The sequence below is a fragment of the Thunnus albacares genome, chromosome 18 (genome assembly GCF_914725855.1).
Source record: "Thunnus albacares chromosome 18, fThuAlb1.1, whole genome shotgun sequence".
Lineage (NCBI taxonomy): Eukaryota > Metazoa > Chordata > Actinopteri > Scombriformes > Scombridae > Thunnus > Thunnus albacares.
In genome coordinates, this window is record NC_058123.1 from 24,683,686 (window position 1) to 24,702,666 (window position 18,981).

The 18,981-nt window shown below is 42.8% G+C and overlaps 1 protein-coding gene across 1 annotated transcript in view; it reads right to left on the reverse strand.

Annotated features, from left to right (window-relative positions):
* tprn (taperin) overlaps positions 1-17,735 on the reverse strand; it is a 30,295-nt gene extending 12,560 nt beyond the window's left edge. Inside the window, exon 1 of the mRNA XM_044333791.1 lies at positions 15,378-17,735. Coding sequence (XP_044189726.1) covers positions 15,378-17,558 — 2,181 coding nt within the window. The 5' untranslated portion in view covers positions 17,559-17,735. The remainder of the gene's footprint in view (positions 1-15,377) is intronic.
* Between the last annotated feature and the right edge of the window lie 1,246 nt (positions 17,736-18,981).

The following is an 18,981-nucleotide window of genomic DNA, read 5'->3' on the forward strand; positions in this document are numbered from 1 at the left end:
CCAGTTCCCTGGCAGTGCCGATGAACTCGAAAGCTGAGTTACATCAGAGCTACGATATAATGGTGCGGCTCTTACTAACCACTGAGGGTGCAGCAGCATTGAGCTTTTGTATTTACATGATGTGCGTCTGACTGGGTGTGCATGTCTTCAAAAAGTGTTGCTAAATTTATCTCAATGGTGTTAGATTGCAAAGGGTGTGGTGTGTGCAGTCTTGTTGGTATTGGGTGTGCACCTGTTCATATACAGTATGTGTAAGTAGGTACAGTCGGCGCTTCTGGTGCGTGAAAAAACAACAACAACTGTAAATTAAATCCAATTTTCTGCCTAATATGGCAAATTAAAGTCCTCAAACTTAAAGGTGCATGACCAGGTGTGTGATTAGAGCTAATCTCCTGCCAGGTAGATAATATTAGAACAGCACCACAATGAACCGGCTGAGGAGTTTAGCTGCTGCTGCTTCATTAGCGCCTGAGACGAAGGGTAATAAAGCCAACACGTGCTCAAATAAAGCATGTGGTGCGGTCTCTCTCCACTGTGCTGGTAAATGAGGATGACTAGTGTGAACTAGACGACCACGTTTACGGAGACAAAGTGGCGGGTGCATCGTTAATGATCAGATGGAGAAGATATTTCAAAAATCTGCTCTCTCTTTCATCCGTTTTTTTATTCATGTTCAAGACATTCACAGAAACTCTCAATAACCTTTACCAGCTGCACCAGTCAATAAGCTTAAAAGAATATTCTGACTTCTTGAGATGACTTGCTTTCTTACTCAATTAGAAGAGAAAACTAGTTTCAGTTTCATCTCCGTATGTTTGAATATACCCCAGACAGCAGTAAGTCTGAAAACCGCTTCTGAAGATATTATCTCGCATATCAAACTTACGAAGAAATCTGAATAAATCACACTGTGGTATAATGAGCGGTTTTCTAATGTAATGATGTTAGCAGAGATATTTCAGGCTATGATAGACACTGCGGCGATGCTCAGTTATAGTTTTTCAGCAAGGTTTTAAGATCTCCGTATCTCCGTTTGAGATTTCTGTCTCCACCTGAACACAACGGAGGTGAATGGAATTTCAAGTCCACAGACCTCTTTGTAGACACTCTTTTTAGGTACTATTTCTTCAACATAAAGTACTTCCTGTGACAGCTCGTTCTATAGATTATTTAGAGTGACAGCGTCACTGTTTCTAGAGAAGACATGTTGCTGATGAATTGCTGTCTGCAACCAAAACCAAATTCCATTGTACGATATTTTGAAACTTGGACAAATAAAACCAAAACTACAGACCAGGAGGGGAGAGGCAGTGGTGTATTTCAGGGAAAAAAATTCCCCTGTATGACGCACCGAGAAGTCCCACAACAACATCACCTCAAACATGCTGTCAGTGGTAGATGACTATGTGGAATTTACGTTTGGGGAAACTTTGAAATTCCTGTCTATAAGTAACAGCAGTACAGTAACAGGCAACAGCTGCAATACAACAACAAAATGTGCTGTCATTACTATCTGATGCTTTAGTCGTCTTTATTTCCTGTAGCAATTAAATTAGACCGGATACTCTTCTGTGCAGGCAACAATGTCACAGCTACACCACAAATACACAGAACAATGAAGTTCTGCCTGACTGAATCATTAGCTTTTGTTGCTGCAACAAAGCGATCTTACCTGTAGGCACATTCTTTTTAGTTGTTCTGAGTAATTTGTTGGATGCCAACAGAACTCGAGACGGTGAAATGTCTTCAATGTGCAAACAAAATAACTTATCGGATGCAGGGATTCAATCCAGCGATGTCCATTTTCAAACCCAAACATCAGACCTTTAGGCTATCAGTGACCCAAAATATTTCAGTAAAAAGGTCAGCGCACACCTGAGCTAAAACCAATCTGAATGTGATACTGCCATGGCACCGTACACCCACTGAAAACCTGTAATCCATGCAGTGGAACCTGGTCAAAATATACATGCTGTTGCGTAGGTGTCATCAGATTTCTCATCACATATTCAAGATTCAAGATTTAGTTTATTGTCATTTTCTTGTGTACTTGCAGACACACAAAAAATGATGTTCCTCAACAACAGAAAGGGTAAAGATATATATCTAAAAATGATAAAAACATGTAAATCCCACAGTGCATTTGGAGAGAAACAGCTGATGCATGTCAACGAGTGACCGGCACTGATGAGGGTTGTGCAAGTTCTGTGCAAGTGTGGAAGTTAAGTGCAAATGCTTCAAGTGCTACAACTGTCACTGATCACGTATCACAACACACGGCAATATAAATTAATGCACACTGGAAAAACATTGTACTGTTTGTCTGAGATTCCACGTATGTACAGGGGATGTTTATGTAATGCTTGACTATTGTTTGTTTATGTATTTGCCTTTCCTGTTTCATAAAAGGTGTTTATGAGCAGCACTTGACCAATTACATTATTTGTTATCAACAAATCCATCCATCTATCCATGATAAAGGAGACATTCATGTGTCTTGCCTGCACAACCCTCACCTGTGACATGTAAGGTCAGTAGTGGGGTAGATCTGTGTAAATATTAATAGTGTCTTCTTGTAGTTTTAGGTTTAATGTAAAATTTCTTGGTTTTAAACCCATTGAAATTTTGTGAAGAAAAAAGTGTTCTTAAAACTTAATATACTAAAATGAAATTTAGTATCTTATTCTGTTATTGAAAAAAAAAATTCCAAATTGAGGATTGATTTTCATGTTAGCTACACATTTTGCTAATCAGTGTTAATAGAAATAAAATAAATCCAGCAACACTTGGAGGGCAGTGAAAGAGTATGTGACTGATAAATTGTTAATTAAGTAACTCTTCCAGTCTATTCCCAAGTGTTGCTGGAGTGGTTGCCTCGATACCAGTCTCACAGCACACTTCTCCTCTTGTTTTCTCTTTAGTGTGGTAAAGTCACGTGGCTCGTTGCAGACTACCGGACGGGTTACTCATTACCATTCGATTAAGAAAGATAGCATAACGCACAGCCTATCACTTGAAGGCAGAGTCCATTCAAAATTATATTCACAACTAGCCTGTTGTAGTACATGCATTCATTTTTCAAGTGTATTTTCAAAGCAAAGGTGAAAAAAGCCCAAGGACTACCTCATATATATTTAGATAGATAGATATATTATTTAAAAATGCATAAAGGGAAAGAACAAACAGAAGACAAAAACAGCAGACAGATGTGATACATTTTTTCTTGACCTGAGAGAGCAACTGAGTTCCCATATTTACCTACAAAAGCAAAGGATGGATTTGGTAACCTAGGTCAAACTTTATTACATTAATTAATCACATATGATTGAGATTAATTCACAAATGGCCTACATGTTAATGCGATGGAAAAAAGAAGGCAGGGGTGCACACATAGTAATCTCTCACATTGCCTACTTGTAAGTCCAGTCATGCCGTTTGTCACAGAACTGATGCTGAATATGCCGGTGGCATCATGAAAAATATTAGAGAAAAGTAAGCTAATATTAGCTACGCCAGCATCTGAAGTTCCATGCAAATTTCATGATAACTTTGACCTAACCTTTGTGCATCAACAATAAACAGATATAAATAAATTAAACCATTTTTTTCCAATTAGGTCAAAGTACAACCTGACGAAGGGCTCGCATTAAGGTTAACAACCAGCGGCCGATGTTCAGACTTGCATTAAAGAGAGCAAGTAGCTACAGAGACGTGGAGCTTCACTAGGTCCAGAGGTCCATTTGGCTCTGCAGTTGATAGTTTTGGACAAATATGTGCAGGTGTTCATGATACTAATCATTAGTGAACTTCAGTTTGATTCTCTTCAGGAATTTGTCATTCGTGCTTTCTTTGATTCAGAGTGTGCACAGAAAGGAGGGACTATTCACAGACCGTCCGTTGTGTGTGTGTTTGTGAGAGAGAGAGAAAGAGAGAGAGAGAGAGAGAGAGAGAGAGAGTGAGCGGGGCAAGGAGGAGCTGAGCGAATCAATGTGCTGCGTGTAGCTCTACAATGAAATAAGATTTTACCTGTTTTAAATAGTAAAAAAAAGTAGAAAATGAATGTTGTAGTGGGCCCCAACCAATAAATGAATGTATGGGAATCCCTGGGTGGTTGGTGCTCACAGAGCTGGCTAACGGTGTGTGGGTGAAAGTCTGTGTTTACACTGCCATGTCTCAAGACTGTGTGAGTCACTGCTCTAATAGTATGCTCTTTGCTTTGTGTGAGTAAAGTGTGTGTTACCTGTGCTGTTGGATTACTGATAAGAAAGGGATGGGACGTATTTACCGTACTTGTGTGTATCATCGAGTCCCCGAATAGATCTGACTCAGACCAATGGAGTCGTTTTATTCATAATTTTGTCCCATCTACGAACATTAGTGTTGATAAGAATGAGCTGGCACAGACTGATCCAACTGCACCAGACTGTATTTGTAAGCTGACACCAGCAGGGTGGAGATCGAAACCTTTCAGCAATCTACTCATTACACACACTGTCATTGTGGGAGCGTGCAGGGCGGTTAATACATAAAAGCGCACTTCTGGACTCTCGTACGAAAGCGTTGACCATTGGGTGTGTCAGAAAAACGGCAAGCAATCAGGAAGTAGGAAAGGATCATACACTCGATTGGATATCTTTCTATAAGGAGGATCTATATTATGTCTGTTAATTAAATCTCCTGTTTCTTAACTTCTAGGAGTTAAAATCATAGGCAAATTAAATGATGGCTTATTTTTTTTTGCACCCCCCTCCAATAACTTCTTTCTTACAGAAATCAAAATGGATCATCAGTGGCTTCATCAGACACTGGCTGCAGTCATTAATACCAAAGAGTGAAAGAAAAACCAATGGGTGTGTCTCACATTGCTCCCTTGGTCAGCTGGTAGTGAATAGATATATATAGTCCGTTAGATTTCCAGTGGTGATAAGGTTATTGTTTAAATGAACTTGGTGACAGATATGAGTCAATGATCGACACAGTTTCAAGCCAGCATATGGTAGACAAGTCACATAGCAAAGAAGGTGGTTGGCATTTACATTCAGGACAACAGCAGCAAAACAAAGTCCATGAGGGGTGAAATCGTGGATCATTAAAAGAGCTGTCTGACTTACAACGGACAGGTTTTTAAAAAAAGATCATAATGAAATGCAGCAGAACCAAGACATTGCCATTTGTTTTTTAAAACTTGATGCCTACATTACCCACAAAGCGACTTGACCATCAACAGCTTGGTCAGAGATTCAGGTGTGTTATGCTAGTAGCGGCTAATGTAGCCTGGAGCTGCTAGCCTGCAGCAGAGATGAGGTAAACTCACTACTGTCTAACTCAACACCCCCAGATTTCCTTCATTTTCAAACTAGTAGTTCAATAAAGAGTAGCTCTGGTTAAAGTAAGCTAATAAACAAGAAATGAAACAGTATTATTTTCAACACTGCTAACTGTCTAAAAAGGAATACACCACTTTACTGTTGTATCAAATGTAAGATAAGAAGAATCATTTTAGCCTAGCTTACACATTGTATCTTGTTAACTAGCAAGCAAGTTTGATGGAGCTAGACTGTAGTTTTTCCCTGCTTCCAGTCTTTGTGCTAAGCTAGGTTTAACACGTCTAGACCAGTCTCTCTACTGAATCCACAGTGATTAAACTAATATTGACATTCTCATCTGAATCCCAGCAAGAGTGCAAACAAGGCTATTACCTAAGAAATATATCAGCTATAAGGTTATCATCTAAGAATCTGAACTTCCGGCGCACTGGAGTGGTTTTGGCAAGGGACTGTTTTAAGACACATTCAATGATATATGTTATATTTAAACACATCAAAAATGGAGGACCGTATGTTTTTATAGTCTCTAATGCCATAGAGACTAGAGCGCCAATATTATCAGCATATACGTCAGCTTAATGGTACTAACAAATGGCAGTATGACAACTGAAAAGTTCATTTTCATCTGTAAAATGCCCCGTAGAGTCCATGTTGGTCACAATTCTTTAATAACAAAATTTAAGAGATTTTAAAAAAATGTTTATGTTACATGTTAATGTAACAAAATTAATATTGGACGATATACTGTTTAACTCTCACCTATCGATACTAGAAGAACATTAACGATGGATCAGTTCCATTCAAGAGTCCAAGTACGCAATACTGGAGAACCACCATGCGCTATACTGGGGTCATGAATTTGGAAAAACTAAATGGGATTCAGCCATCATTAATGCTATATATTGCACCTGTACTTTTGCTGCTTTGACATATCGAAATACCTGCTGAGGAAAAGGTCTATGAGATGGTTAAGTCCGGTCAAGTCAGAGATGATCCATGCCAGGGTGAAACACAACAAGTGAACAAAAGAAAACAAAAACATGTCTGGGGACTTTTTCAGCCCTGTACTGAAATAACTGACCTTGGCTTCACACTGGGCCTCATGAAAACACACCAGCCCTCTCTTAAACATCATAAGGCTGAGCTGTTTGGGTCTCCACCCACAGAAACACTGATTTAGGTTTCGCTGATTATAGACCGTGCTTGCCAGGAAACCCACTGAAAACATCTTTATTAGACAAAGTTTCAATTTGATGCAGGTTTTCATCAGGTCAAAACGCTCCTTGTAACAGCTTCTTTTATCCACCAATTACAAAACTACAACATCACCACTGATGTAACAGTGTGTGTGTGTGTGTGTGTGTGTGTGTGAGAGAGAGAGACACAAAGAGAGTGCGTGTCCTTATACTGGAATCCTAATGACAGGATAGAATGGCTACGGCTCGTGTTGCCCTGGCGACAGGCGCCATGGATATATGACAAGAAAACGAAAGAGTGGAGGTGGAGGCAGACGCTCGGAGAGACAGACGTGTCAGTGAGACAGACATCTATTGATCGTGTAAACGGGAATACAAATTATTAAGAGTGTCAATGACTCACACGATAACAAGCAGAGCATAAACAGAAATATAATTTACATATTGCTCTTCTCAGGCCTAGGACGAGGGCTTGTTAACCACCAAAACACTGAGGTGGATTACACACACCCTCCATGGAAGAGCATTTGAATAAAATTTACATTACACACACAAAAAAAAAGCACCACATACAACCGAAGATTCTCAACCGTGTTTTGCATTCGTAATTGAGGAAAAAGAACTGGATGTATTTTTGGTCATCAGGACAGCTGGGTGGGTCTTTCTAAAGATTTTTACCTTCCAATTATCAATATAAGCAAACATATTGATTGGATGTACGTTTAAGCAGATGGTGTGAAAAGAAGCGCTCAGAAAGACACTACATGTATTAGAAGTCAGTGACCTGCCTCTTTCGCTCGCCCACTCTTGTTTCTTTTTATAAACTTTCCAAAAGCCCCTGTCTGTTAACGTCCTGCGCTTTTAGCCTCTTCATCTTCTTACTCATGCACTCTAAAAGACACACACACACACACACACACACACACACACACACTGAATTAAACATGACTACGATAGCGGGGCTTTGCTGGCTGAATTCTAATTACACCGACTTTACAGGGTTGCACATGTGCCTGAGGGCTCTGTGGGAAGCGAGCGAGTGTGTGTTCGTACTTGCGGCGTTTATGTGGAACTTAAGCATTGCTGTGCTAGTGTGTATGTGTATGTGTATGTGTATGCGCGTGTGTGTGTGCGTGAGAGACAGTGTGTGTGTGTCCACATTCTGCAGCCACAGAGCCTTCGGAAGAAATGACAAGCTTGTTAAGAGGAAACCATATTTGCACCACCAGTGGTATCGATGATAAAAACAGAACAAGAGTCTCTCTCATGTGACAGTCTGTGAGAGAAAAGTCATTTTGAAAAGTCGCTGGTGGGATTGTGACTAAAGGACACCTTCGTCTAAACACAGAGGCCGTGCTGGTGCCTTTAACCGCAAAGCTTCTCTCTCTCACTGCACCAGACAACAGTAACACACCTGGCAACTAAAAGCTTTTATAAAGCCATTAGATATTTCAGCGACAGGAAAAGAGCAGTGAGTAATGCAGCAGCTCAGCACAGGACCACAGGAAGTGAGGTTAGAGACTAAATAAGTTGCTCACAGGCCTTTAAAGCCATCTCTCTGTTGTGTTACATCTTCATAACTTCAAATTTGGTGATGTTCATGCTTTCACTTCAGCTGAAGGGGTCACATTTTCCTCAGAAAATTGAGCAAACTGTCTAACCGGTTGGGTTTATGACAGATACATCATCTTAGATCTAAACATGTGAAGACCTTCGTTAGAGCCTTGAATTTAAAACTGCACTATTTGATATTTTTATATTACCGAGTGATCACATATTGATGTATAATGTGACATATTTCCAGACACTGCAGTTCCTGTCAGCTCTATGCAGGTGTTTTAGCCGCTTTTAGCTCACAGTTTTGGGTTCGGTTCACTCTCAGCCGCAGCAGCTAGCGGTTTGATAAACCTACTGTACACTACCTGTTAGCAACAAGCTGGTGAACATAGTGGAACATTTAGCTGCTAACAAATTGAATTTTTTTTTATAAGATGATAATAAGTCAGTGCTGTTAATTATATTATAAGTAAACTAGAAATACTGCCTCACGGTTGTATGAGTCCACCGACCAGTCAAGTTACAGTTTACATCCATTTGTCTGTCCAGACTCATATAATATTTGTAGTGAAGACTTAGAAGGGATTTAATAAAAAGTGTATTTTGCTTGTATGTGTTCACATGTTTGGCCAATAAAGCTGATTGTGATAGAACACTAAGTTGTAGCCATGACAGCAGACGATGCTTCAGATATGGATGTTGCTGCAAAGACGCTTCACACACATCTTCAACCCGGCAGCACAGAAGATCTGTACAATCTATATACAATCACCACAGTGAGTGGTGAGCACCGAGATAAGTGACACCAATTCAGTATCTGATCAAATGTGAGATATGGTCACAATCTCCCCTTCTGTTCCTGTATGGTGTTGAATAATGGCCAAAAAAGTGTTTTTGCAGAACAGGATATGTTGTATGATGTCATGATGAGGTTGACCTTTGACCTTTTGGATATAAAATGTCACAGTGTTTCCTCTGTATTCATTTAGCGGTGCTGCGCCACCATAGCAAGAGAAAATGTTAAAATCAAAATAAAGATTGCAGTTTAGCTTTAATGTCATCCCAAACTAAAGTGAATAGAATAGAAGTAGTGAATACATAGTAATTAAAAAGACTTTTAACACTAGAGCCTCAACTTTAAACATAAATTAGACCCAAACAGTGACAGATACTATTACTAGAATTATTGGCCAAAGCACCACAGCTGTATTAAAATTAAAGAAGGGAACACTGTCACCACTTCATCAATTCATCTTATTAGTCATTTGTGTCCAACTTTGCTATAATTAGCCTATGAATTCTTGAGTTATAGCCAAAAATGTGTTTTGTGAGGTCACAGTGACCTTTGACCACCAAATTCTAATCAGTTCATCTTTGAGTCCAAGTGGATGTTTGTGCCAAATTTGAAGAAATTCCCTCGAGGCGTTCGTGAGACATTGCATTCATGAGAACAGGACAGATGGACAACCCGCAAACATAATGCCTCCAGCCACGGCTGTCACCACAAATGATACATTTAACTATCTTCAAAAATCAATTTCAGAGTCTGTAACTTTAAAGTTTTAAATTTCCACTTGATGTGCTGCCTGGTACTTGAGGTTATGAAGTACAAGGAAACATCACAGGTCTGAAAAACAGATTTTGTTTTGGTCTACAGGACACCAATACTCCATTCTCTTTGGGGGGGAAAAAGGCAAAGAACTGTTGTTGGACTGTTTTGCAATGAACATTATAGACTGGAGCTACTTTAGTTCAATGTAATATGGTGACTGGACATATAACTTCCTAACTCAAGAAGAGGATTTAGTGTTAAGTTACTGACACAGACATATTTTGGAGAAACCACTCAAAACTAATCTGAAGCGTTTCTGCTGTCACTTCAACTCAGCCTCAATAAAGAAAAAAAAAAAAGCACTCAGGATAGAGGGCTGGTATTTCAAAGGGAAAAAAGCGAGGGGGTGGGGTGGTAGGTTTCAGGAAGTGTAAGGGAGGAGAGATGGGGAATGTCTGCTGGTTGGTAAATAATTAAACACAATGGACTTTCACACCTGTAGCCCAGGCGCACAATGTAAATGTAGCAGTGTGCCCTTTCGTTACCCTTCCTGTGTTACTGAGAGCTTTTAACTATTTAAGTTTGGGGTATTTTTAACTTGCCGTTTGCGTGACATTTAACCGCAAGTTTTAAAAAAACAACAAAACTAAATAATGGATTCTTTAAGCACAAACCAAAGTAAATGTCCTTCACATTCATGCAGAGAAGCGGAGGAGTGTACTCCATGCCACGAAAACATGACTTTGATACGACTGGTGGGGAGGCAGACGTTCTGTCTCTGATGTATTCATAAAGAAAGAGTTTTAATCATGGAGGAGCAGCTAGCTTGACTGTCTTGTTGTACCGTTCATGCATGGCAACAATACATAGTGCTAAGTATGGTTGTCATAAAACATTCAGTTGGGTTCATTTAGTCCAGAAACTAAGGAAACACATCATCAGTTGTTGCCTTTTAGTCCTGATCCCTTTCTTCTCCACACTGACTAAACATGAAATCATGGATAGACAGGAAATTTGCTCACTGGACAGTTTTGGTGACCGTCATCCTGCATCCATCCTGCATCATCAGCAAGCGCTACATGTACCAATGGTGGAAAATCTAATCCCTGTGACTGACTTAACAGAACCTCGTTTATGGGCGTTATTAATCGAGACTGCAACTGGATTCTTTTTTTTGTCCCATTAGCCGTCATTTCAGAAGAGCTCGAGTACAATAGCTTCCATAATATTTCACTGCAAGAAAACACTGGCTGTGGTTGCACATAGGAAGACATGGTAATCATTGTCAGTGTTTACGCCGGGTAGATTTTGTCACAAACTGGATGATTCTACACTCTCTATCATTACTTTTAGTCATCTATTTAGACTTTTCTGCTTGATTGCTGACTAGTTTTCCACTGTTGTAACACTTGGTGGCCTTCGGAGATCGCTTCCTTGTCAGTTCCCATGATTAGGGGATGGATTTAATAGTAGTTTAGCATCTGACTTACTGCGAAAATCAAATATCTGCTGCGGCTGCATCCATCCCTCCGTCAGATTTACTGTAAGGTTGACAGGAACTAAACACATTAATCTAACCAATTTCCAACTACCATTAGAATAACAGTCATAAATCTGAATAATTATCACTTTCAGTAACGTACACATGCTCCTCTTCACTAAACCTAATCATTAGCTCGTCATAATTACTTATAAATACGCTGAAGCAATTTCAAAATCGATCATTCGAGTGGTTCTTCTGAGCGAATACGCAATAACTCAAAACTTGGAAGAGGCGAGGTGCACCATAAAATCTCTTCCCCTCCCTCCTCCTCTGGATGTTGTGCTGACAAACACATGGGTCCGTCTTCCTTTCCCATAATGACTGGTCATAAGAGCAAAGATTTCAGAAACAAACCACTCCGCCCCCTTCCATGTCTAGCTGCCAGCTGCATCTCTCTTCCACAAAGAGTCTACCACAAGGAAAGTTTAAAAAAAAAAAAAAAAAAAAAAAGGGGCCAATTCTGCCTGCGCTAAGTCAAGAGAGCCCAATCCAATCAATCCAACCCGGCCTGTATATATTACTAGAAAACCCAAGTCGATTTTATGCAAATGCAGGAGTGATGCGGTACAAGAAGCTGCACTTGACCTACATAGCTTCTCCACAATTCCTTCCCCAATAGAGAGGAGGAGATCACAGGAAGCTGGAAGCAAGAGGACAGGCCTTATTAATCACCACCACAAAGGAATAAAGCAGTGCACTGTGGGTAGAGGAACAAAAAAAAAAGAAAAACAACAAAGCAGAGTGATACTTGCAGAGCGATAAAGATGACAGTGCAGGAGAGATTGCGCTGGATGTGATCCAGCGTACGACACAATCTCTTACTCGTACAAGTCTCGAGAGAGAGAGAGCTCATAAATCAGAACATGCAGCGAGCGAGTGCGCGGATAGAGTAACGTATTTTTGGAAAATCTAGAGGAAGAGTTGATGATCTGCTTTGGTCAAGTCCTGACGTGCATATGGAACATTCTTTTCCAGCCAAGTTCCTCGTAAAAAAGGAAGAAAAAAAAAAAAAAAAAAAAAAAGGGTTTGGGTTTGTTGGAAAAAGAACGCTCACAAACCCAATCCCAGACCAGAACGCTGATCCGAGGCCATTCTCGGAGGCGGCTCTCACACTGAACAAAAATTCCACACAAATTATACAGCCCGGGCCAAGCCTCGATGCTTTTGTAATTGCCCGAGCAGCCCTGCCCAGAAAAGAAAAGGGAGGAAAAAAAAAAAAATCTGGGCCTTGATGATGACCAAGAGGAACAGACAGACAACAAAAGGAGAAATTGTTTGGTTTGTGAGCAACAAAGACAAGACAGGATGTGTTCTTGTTTCATGGCCACGCTCGCTAATAATCTACATGCACATGTGCACATTAAAAACATTTTTAAACCCCCCCACCACCACAACCAGGTCGCAGCACGGGCTGGACTTATTTGCACAAGTCTGCAGCCTAAATATCCATCATTATAAAGTCATGATCTGCAAGCAAGCGTCGCTTAAACCCACAGAACTTTATTTTAAATTCTAGTCAAGATCCCACAGTTTCCATTGATACTAAATATATGATGCTGAATTACAGGGAAATGTGGAGAAAATGCTGCGCAAGACATCTACAAATTCCCCTTTAAAATAATACTTCACTCAGACTGATGCCGGGTATCGTTTTATATTATTTTTCCAACTGACAATACAAAACTTGAGTTTCGCTACAGAAGCCAAACTTCTCAAATGTTGTCTTAAAGGATACGTTCACAATTTTTCAAGTCTGTTTTATAACAACAATCAGGTGGCTGAATGAACATTGAAAGAGGTTTTTCTTGCTGTAATTATTCCTCCTGTTCATACTGACCATTAGAAGATCCATTCATAATACACGTAAAGCTAATTTTAAGTTTCAGTCGTCCAAATGAGTCAAATCAAGTAGATATCTTTCAATGTTACAGTCTTTTTAGTGCCTCTTTATGTTACTATACTTCCACCACAGCTCAACAGGGAAACACAAAGAGGAAATTTGATGCTAAAAAGACTGTAAATGTGGCAGATATCCACTTGATATGACTAACTCAGACTGCTGAAGCCTCATATAAGTTTCACATCAACTTTTAAATGAATTCTTTTACACAAAATGACTGTGTAAACACACTGTGGACTTTGGATCCCATCACTTACATTGACAGCACATTTGAAGGGGATCTTTGAATAGTCAGTATGAACAGGGGGAATGTTTAAAGCAGTTTCACTGTTCATATGGACACCTGACTGTTGTTTTATGACACAACAGTCAGGTGTTGTGTCATGTCATATCCACATTTGAAAAATTGTGAAACTGTCCTTTAACACGAGATGCCGCACAAGAAATATGCTTAAATTGAAATAGTCTAAATCTGGCTTAATGTCTGGCAAAATGTGATATAGTTTCAATAAAGTTTTAAACAAGCTGATACAGAATGTATGAAGGTGTGTTAGAGAAATAACAATGAATCAAACAAGACTGTAAAGATCTAAGTGACTGCAGAGTCTTTGCACTTGTTAAAATTGTGAGTAGCCTGGGTTCCGTGCCCTGCTTGTAAGAGTTAGTTGGCTCTACTTGGAGAAAGGAGGATTACGGCCGATCAGGTCAAGGAAACAGGACCGCGGGCCAACGTCTGAGAGGCTGAGACACCGGCCTAGATTGAAGAGCTGCCAAAAGGCTAAAAATATTCAGCATTAGAGGCGATGCGGTGCTTTGTAGATCAGAGAGCATAGCGTGATGTAACTAAATGCATCCTAACATATAATTTTTGATATTTCAACTGAGAGTACGGTAAACTTTCGGAGGGCGAGTGAGGGATGACGTGTCAAAGGTCCAGACTAGACTCAAACCCAGGATGTCATGTTACATGTTCCACACCCTGATCATCTGAACCACCACCACGCTCATATAACTTGTTATGTGACGTAAAAATTCAAGCCACAGGCTGCAATCTTTGACTGCCTCTTAATTACAGATACCAGAGCAACATAAACAGCACCATGCTGCTCGACACGCGGGCTGATGCAGCGCATTATCTGGAAACAGCCACCAGCAACTCGCAAAATTAATTAGAAACATTCTCTGATATTTAATTAATCCCTTAATACAGATAAAAACAGGAGCAATTTGCAGCAAGACCTTCACCGAGGAAGCATCAGATATCTGATTATGACTGTTAGATAACTGTGATGCCCAAAACACACAATTTACTTATCAGTTAATTATCTCAGCTTTGAATGAAAACACAAATTAATTCGACTGTACACGAATCAATACATTTGTTCTGGGACAGGTCAGAGCTGGCCCGAATCCCTGAGCCGGCTCCTGAGAACTGAATACAGCCTTGATGAGATTGTTCAGTCAATAGGCTTGAAGGGCCACCTAACCTAATAATGCGCTCTGCAACAAATAACATGCTTTTGTGGGACTGCAATCCACAGCGAGAAGCGCCGCGTGTCGTTCCAAGTGCCTGTGTAAACACATGCTTTTAATCCACTTAGGCACTAAGGCCCCGAGAGCAGGTCAAGTTAAGGGAAGTGAGGATATTAAGTCGTGGGTGCACTCACACAGCAACACATGATAAATAACTGCGAGGATTAACCACGAGGTGGAAATGTTGCTCGGATCCTTGAAAAGCACAGGTGAGCGGAGTGCACCGGCTCGGCTCTGCTGGGGAACAGTGAAGTGACAGAAGCGCAGAGATGAAAAGAAAACAAAAACAGAGCCTTTCCTGTGTGACGCCTGACTACTAAATTTAGATCAGAGGGAACTTTTGCCACATGTTATGCATCCGGTTATAAGGGCACAATAACATTGCTGGTTCTACCTGCTGCAGAACATTTAATATGTTATTATGCTTTTGCTATGATGCCTTATTCCTTGTTTAGTCTATTAAATGCCAGAGAATCACTCCCATCAACTCCCAGAGCCCAAGCTGATGCTTGCCAAACAATCCAAAACCCAAAGATATTCCATTCACAATGATATACAACAAAAAAAACAGCAAATCCTCACATTTAGGAATCTGGAAGCAGCATTTTCACTTGATAAATGGCTTTAATGATTAATTTATACTCAAAATAGTTTGACTAATTGCTAAATCAATGAACCTTGCTCTCTGTGTGTCCCCTTAAAGATGAAGAGTACAATTGTAAACATGTCAATAAAGCCACAAAATCTGGTTCAGTTTTTTTGCTCTCACCTTCTTCCCTGTGGAGCCCGTCTTGGAGAGGCAGGACTTTGCGAGGGAAAGGTATCCACCGATGACCTCGATCTCCTCCACAGCAGGGTAGCGTTTCTTCAGCAGGGAGCCCAGCTGAGCGTACGGGGCCTGTGGGGGCGTGGACCCCGGTGGGGCCTCACTCGAGGTTTCCCGTTGGGGCTCAGGTGAGCTCGGCTGGCCCTCGGTCTCCGCCCTACGTTTAGGCACCACAGTGAAGGTGTTCCCCTTTCTCCTCTGCACCATGGGGCTGGGAACAGGGACGCGCTGGGGGGGCTCCACCTCAATGTCATCTATGTTCGTTACTGGCAGCCGATCTGCGGGGGGTTGTTCTGGAGCCACAGAGGGAGTAGAAGGGACAGGGGATGGGGCGGGAGACTCTGAGGGTGCAGGAGATGCGGCAGGTGGAGAGAAAGGGGGTGAAGATGGGACAGCCGGAGAAGAGGGGGGTGAAGGCAGGGCAGGTGGAGAGAAGGGAGCTGGGGCGAGAGGAGGAGACGGAGACAGAGGCTGTGAGGTCGGAGGAGGCGCAGGACTTGTGGCAACGGGAGGAAATGGGTCAGGCTTGGGTGACCTCGCCACCCTCTCCACCTCCTCCTGCTGTTTCTCCTCGTTCCTCTTTGAGGGTGTCAGAGTGGGTGTCGGGGTGTGGGAGGTTGGCACTCCTGGCGTGGGCAGCTCTGCCACTCTGTGAGAGGGGGAAGACTTGACGGGGCTGGGTGGCGCTGGCCGAACTGCTGCAGGGGAGGCAGTGATATTGCGCTTGGGGATCACTGTGAAGGAGTTTCGGGACTGCAGGCGAAGGTTTGCCAGGGCCCGTGCCTGGGTGTCCCCATCAGGAATTCGGGCGAGGTCTGGTTTTGGAGCGGGACGGATCTCGAAGTCAGAAGAGTTGCGCGACACCTTAAATGAGATGGGGCTTGAGGGGGACTCGGCACGGGCACGACGGGTCTCCGGAGAGCATGGCACCTTGGGATTGGGGGGCACCTCGGCGCCTTCCCAGTCTCTCTCTCTGGTGGGCTTGGTTTGCACCCTGTCTGGCTCCTCTCTGGGGCTGACAGCAGCGCCATGGCCTCCACTCTCCTCAAACCGCTGACGGAAGGAAGACACAGACTGTGGGGACCCGGTTGAGCGCTGGGGGCTGCCCGGCTCAGAGACAGCAGGCTGTGGCTTTGGTTTGGAAGACCAGGGACTCTGGAAGACAGGCGACGACGGGCCTGGCCTGGGCTTTGGCACCAGATCTGGCTGTGGCTTGGGCCAGAGTCTTGGCCTGCTGCTGGCACAATCCAGGTCCAGCAGGTTCTCTGTGCTGTGGGACTTCTTCTGCAGCTTCCCATAGTTGCTGTCGAACTTCTGCAGCATCTGACTCACCCTACCTTGACCATCACCTGTCTTATATGATGGGAGCTCATGATCAGGGCGGCCAAGGGTGCTCAAGTTCTCCTCACTCTTGCTTAACGTGGTGTCATAGATGACCACTTCCTTAGCTCTTATCTCCGTAACAGCACTCCCTCTGCGGTCCAGGAGGTCATTCAGGGAGCTGTAACTACTGACACCGTTCTGCTGCCAGTTGGACCCGGTTTTTACCCCCCCACCGTCAGGAAAGTAATCCGGGTCCGACTCAATGATGATAATATTCTCGGCGCGGATAGTCCGTATACCAGGGACGCTGCCGTACAGCTCCAGGATGTGCTGGACCGGACGAGCGGCGTTTTCTCGGTCCTGCCGCCTCCTCCGCTCTTTCTCCAGCTTGATGAACGGGTTCTCCTCCAGCGGGCCCAGGCTCTCCTGTAGCACCAGGCTCTCCGGTCCGCCATCCTCTCTCTGTGCTGTTCTCTCTGCGGCTGTCGGCCGTGGCTCTTTGTTGTTGGCGAAGTGTTGGTTGGCCGTGGTGATGGTGTAGTTCCGCCCGGACCCGCCGCTGCCGCTACCGCTGCCGCTGCCGTTGCCTCCGCCGCCGCTGCCGTTTACATTTCCCGACTGCTCGCCATTGACCCGCTGCGGACCCGCAGCGCCGGGGCTCGTCTCCGCGGCACCGGCTCCTGCACACCCGCCGCCCTTCGCCTTCCTCCTCTCCAGTATCTCTCGCTTCCAGGCCGGCATCCTCGGGCTCTCTTGCCCGGCCTCTTGGCGGAGGACGCGTACCTCTCCTCCGCCAGACATTGCGGAGGGTTTATTGGAGGGGGTGAAGAGGAGAGAGGCGGGCTCCGGTGCGGCTATATAACCTGTATCCGGCTCTGACTTTACCTGCAGCACCGATCACCGCACAGTCACGCACATCCCCGCCGTCTCTTTTCTTCTCTCTCCTCTCCCTCTGCTCTCTCGCTGTCTGCCTCCCTCTGTCCCCCACAGCCCCTGCACGCGGCCCCGCCCCTCCGCAGCAGCACGAGCAGCTTCGGCAGTCCCATTCTTCTTTTCGATTGGTCATTAAGGCTCACGCACACGCCCCCTCCCTTTCTGTAGAACGCCGCACGTTCACGCACGCTGACGCAAACCACTCCCGTTTCTATTGTTGGCTGGGCCAGGAAGGCCTGTCAATCAAATATGTGGCGTTCACGTTCAACCCGCCCCTCCCTGTTTTGACATTATTTAACGCTATCAGTGAACGCATCTTACATGGCCTGAAATTACACACTTGACTTATTGTCCATGTTGTTTGCACTCTCACCGCTTCATTTACATGTATTCACTCAATGTCTTAGAGACAATACTATCAGAATGACTAATTATAAGAAATACTCATAAGGGCGATCAATTAAAGTCATAATCACGTCGTGAGAAGTTCTTGATCTACCACATTAAATATTAGGCTGTTGTTAATTTATCACTATTGTATCAATGTAGTCTACTCAATAGTGACTTATTGGAGACTCATTTTTTATTTTTGCTGTTTATCGTGTCCAAGTAATGTACTAAATTCATTGCTTGTGGTATTTGTATAGTTTTCCTCTCAAAGTCAGTGTTACAGGGATACTGTAGACCTAAATTGTTTTTGTTAGGGTGTGATTTACAGCATTAGTAGGGAATATCCAGTACTGGGTGGAGGCTGACGACTGTTCATTCAGCATTTACCGGTGATGCCACCTGTCGATAATCCTGCTGAAGTAGCTGCGAAGTATCCTGCTGCAAATGAATCAGCACTAAGAGGGCTATTCTTGGGTACTACAGGAGATTACTGTCCCTCATTAAACATTTATCAGCAAGCCGCAATTAAGAACAGCAAGGCTAAAGAGCACAAAGGAGGAAAAAAATAATCAAAGGGATGAATGAATAGGTCAAATTTAACTTGTCTGCTCTTCAAAGTTGGCATTAAAGATGAAATATAAGCAGGAGGCCATGTCCTCAGTGATATTTCTGGACATTTGGACACAAAAATGAGTTTATATTATGCTACTACAAACACACTGCACATGTTAAAAGACTGATTTTGATATTTCTTTAGTGCAAAATATTTTAAAAATACACACAATGAAAGAGACTTAATGCCCAGTATAATTACGTACTAATGTATAAAAACATCTAAACCTTAAATGTAAGGAGATAACATTTACTGAGAACAGTAATTATTGTAATTTATTTTTTGTAC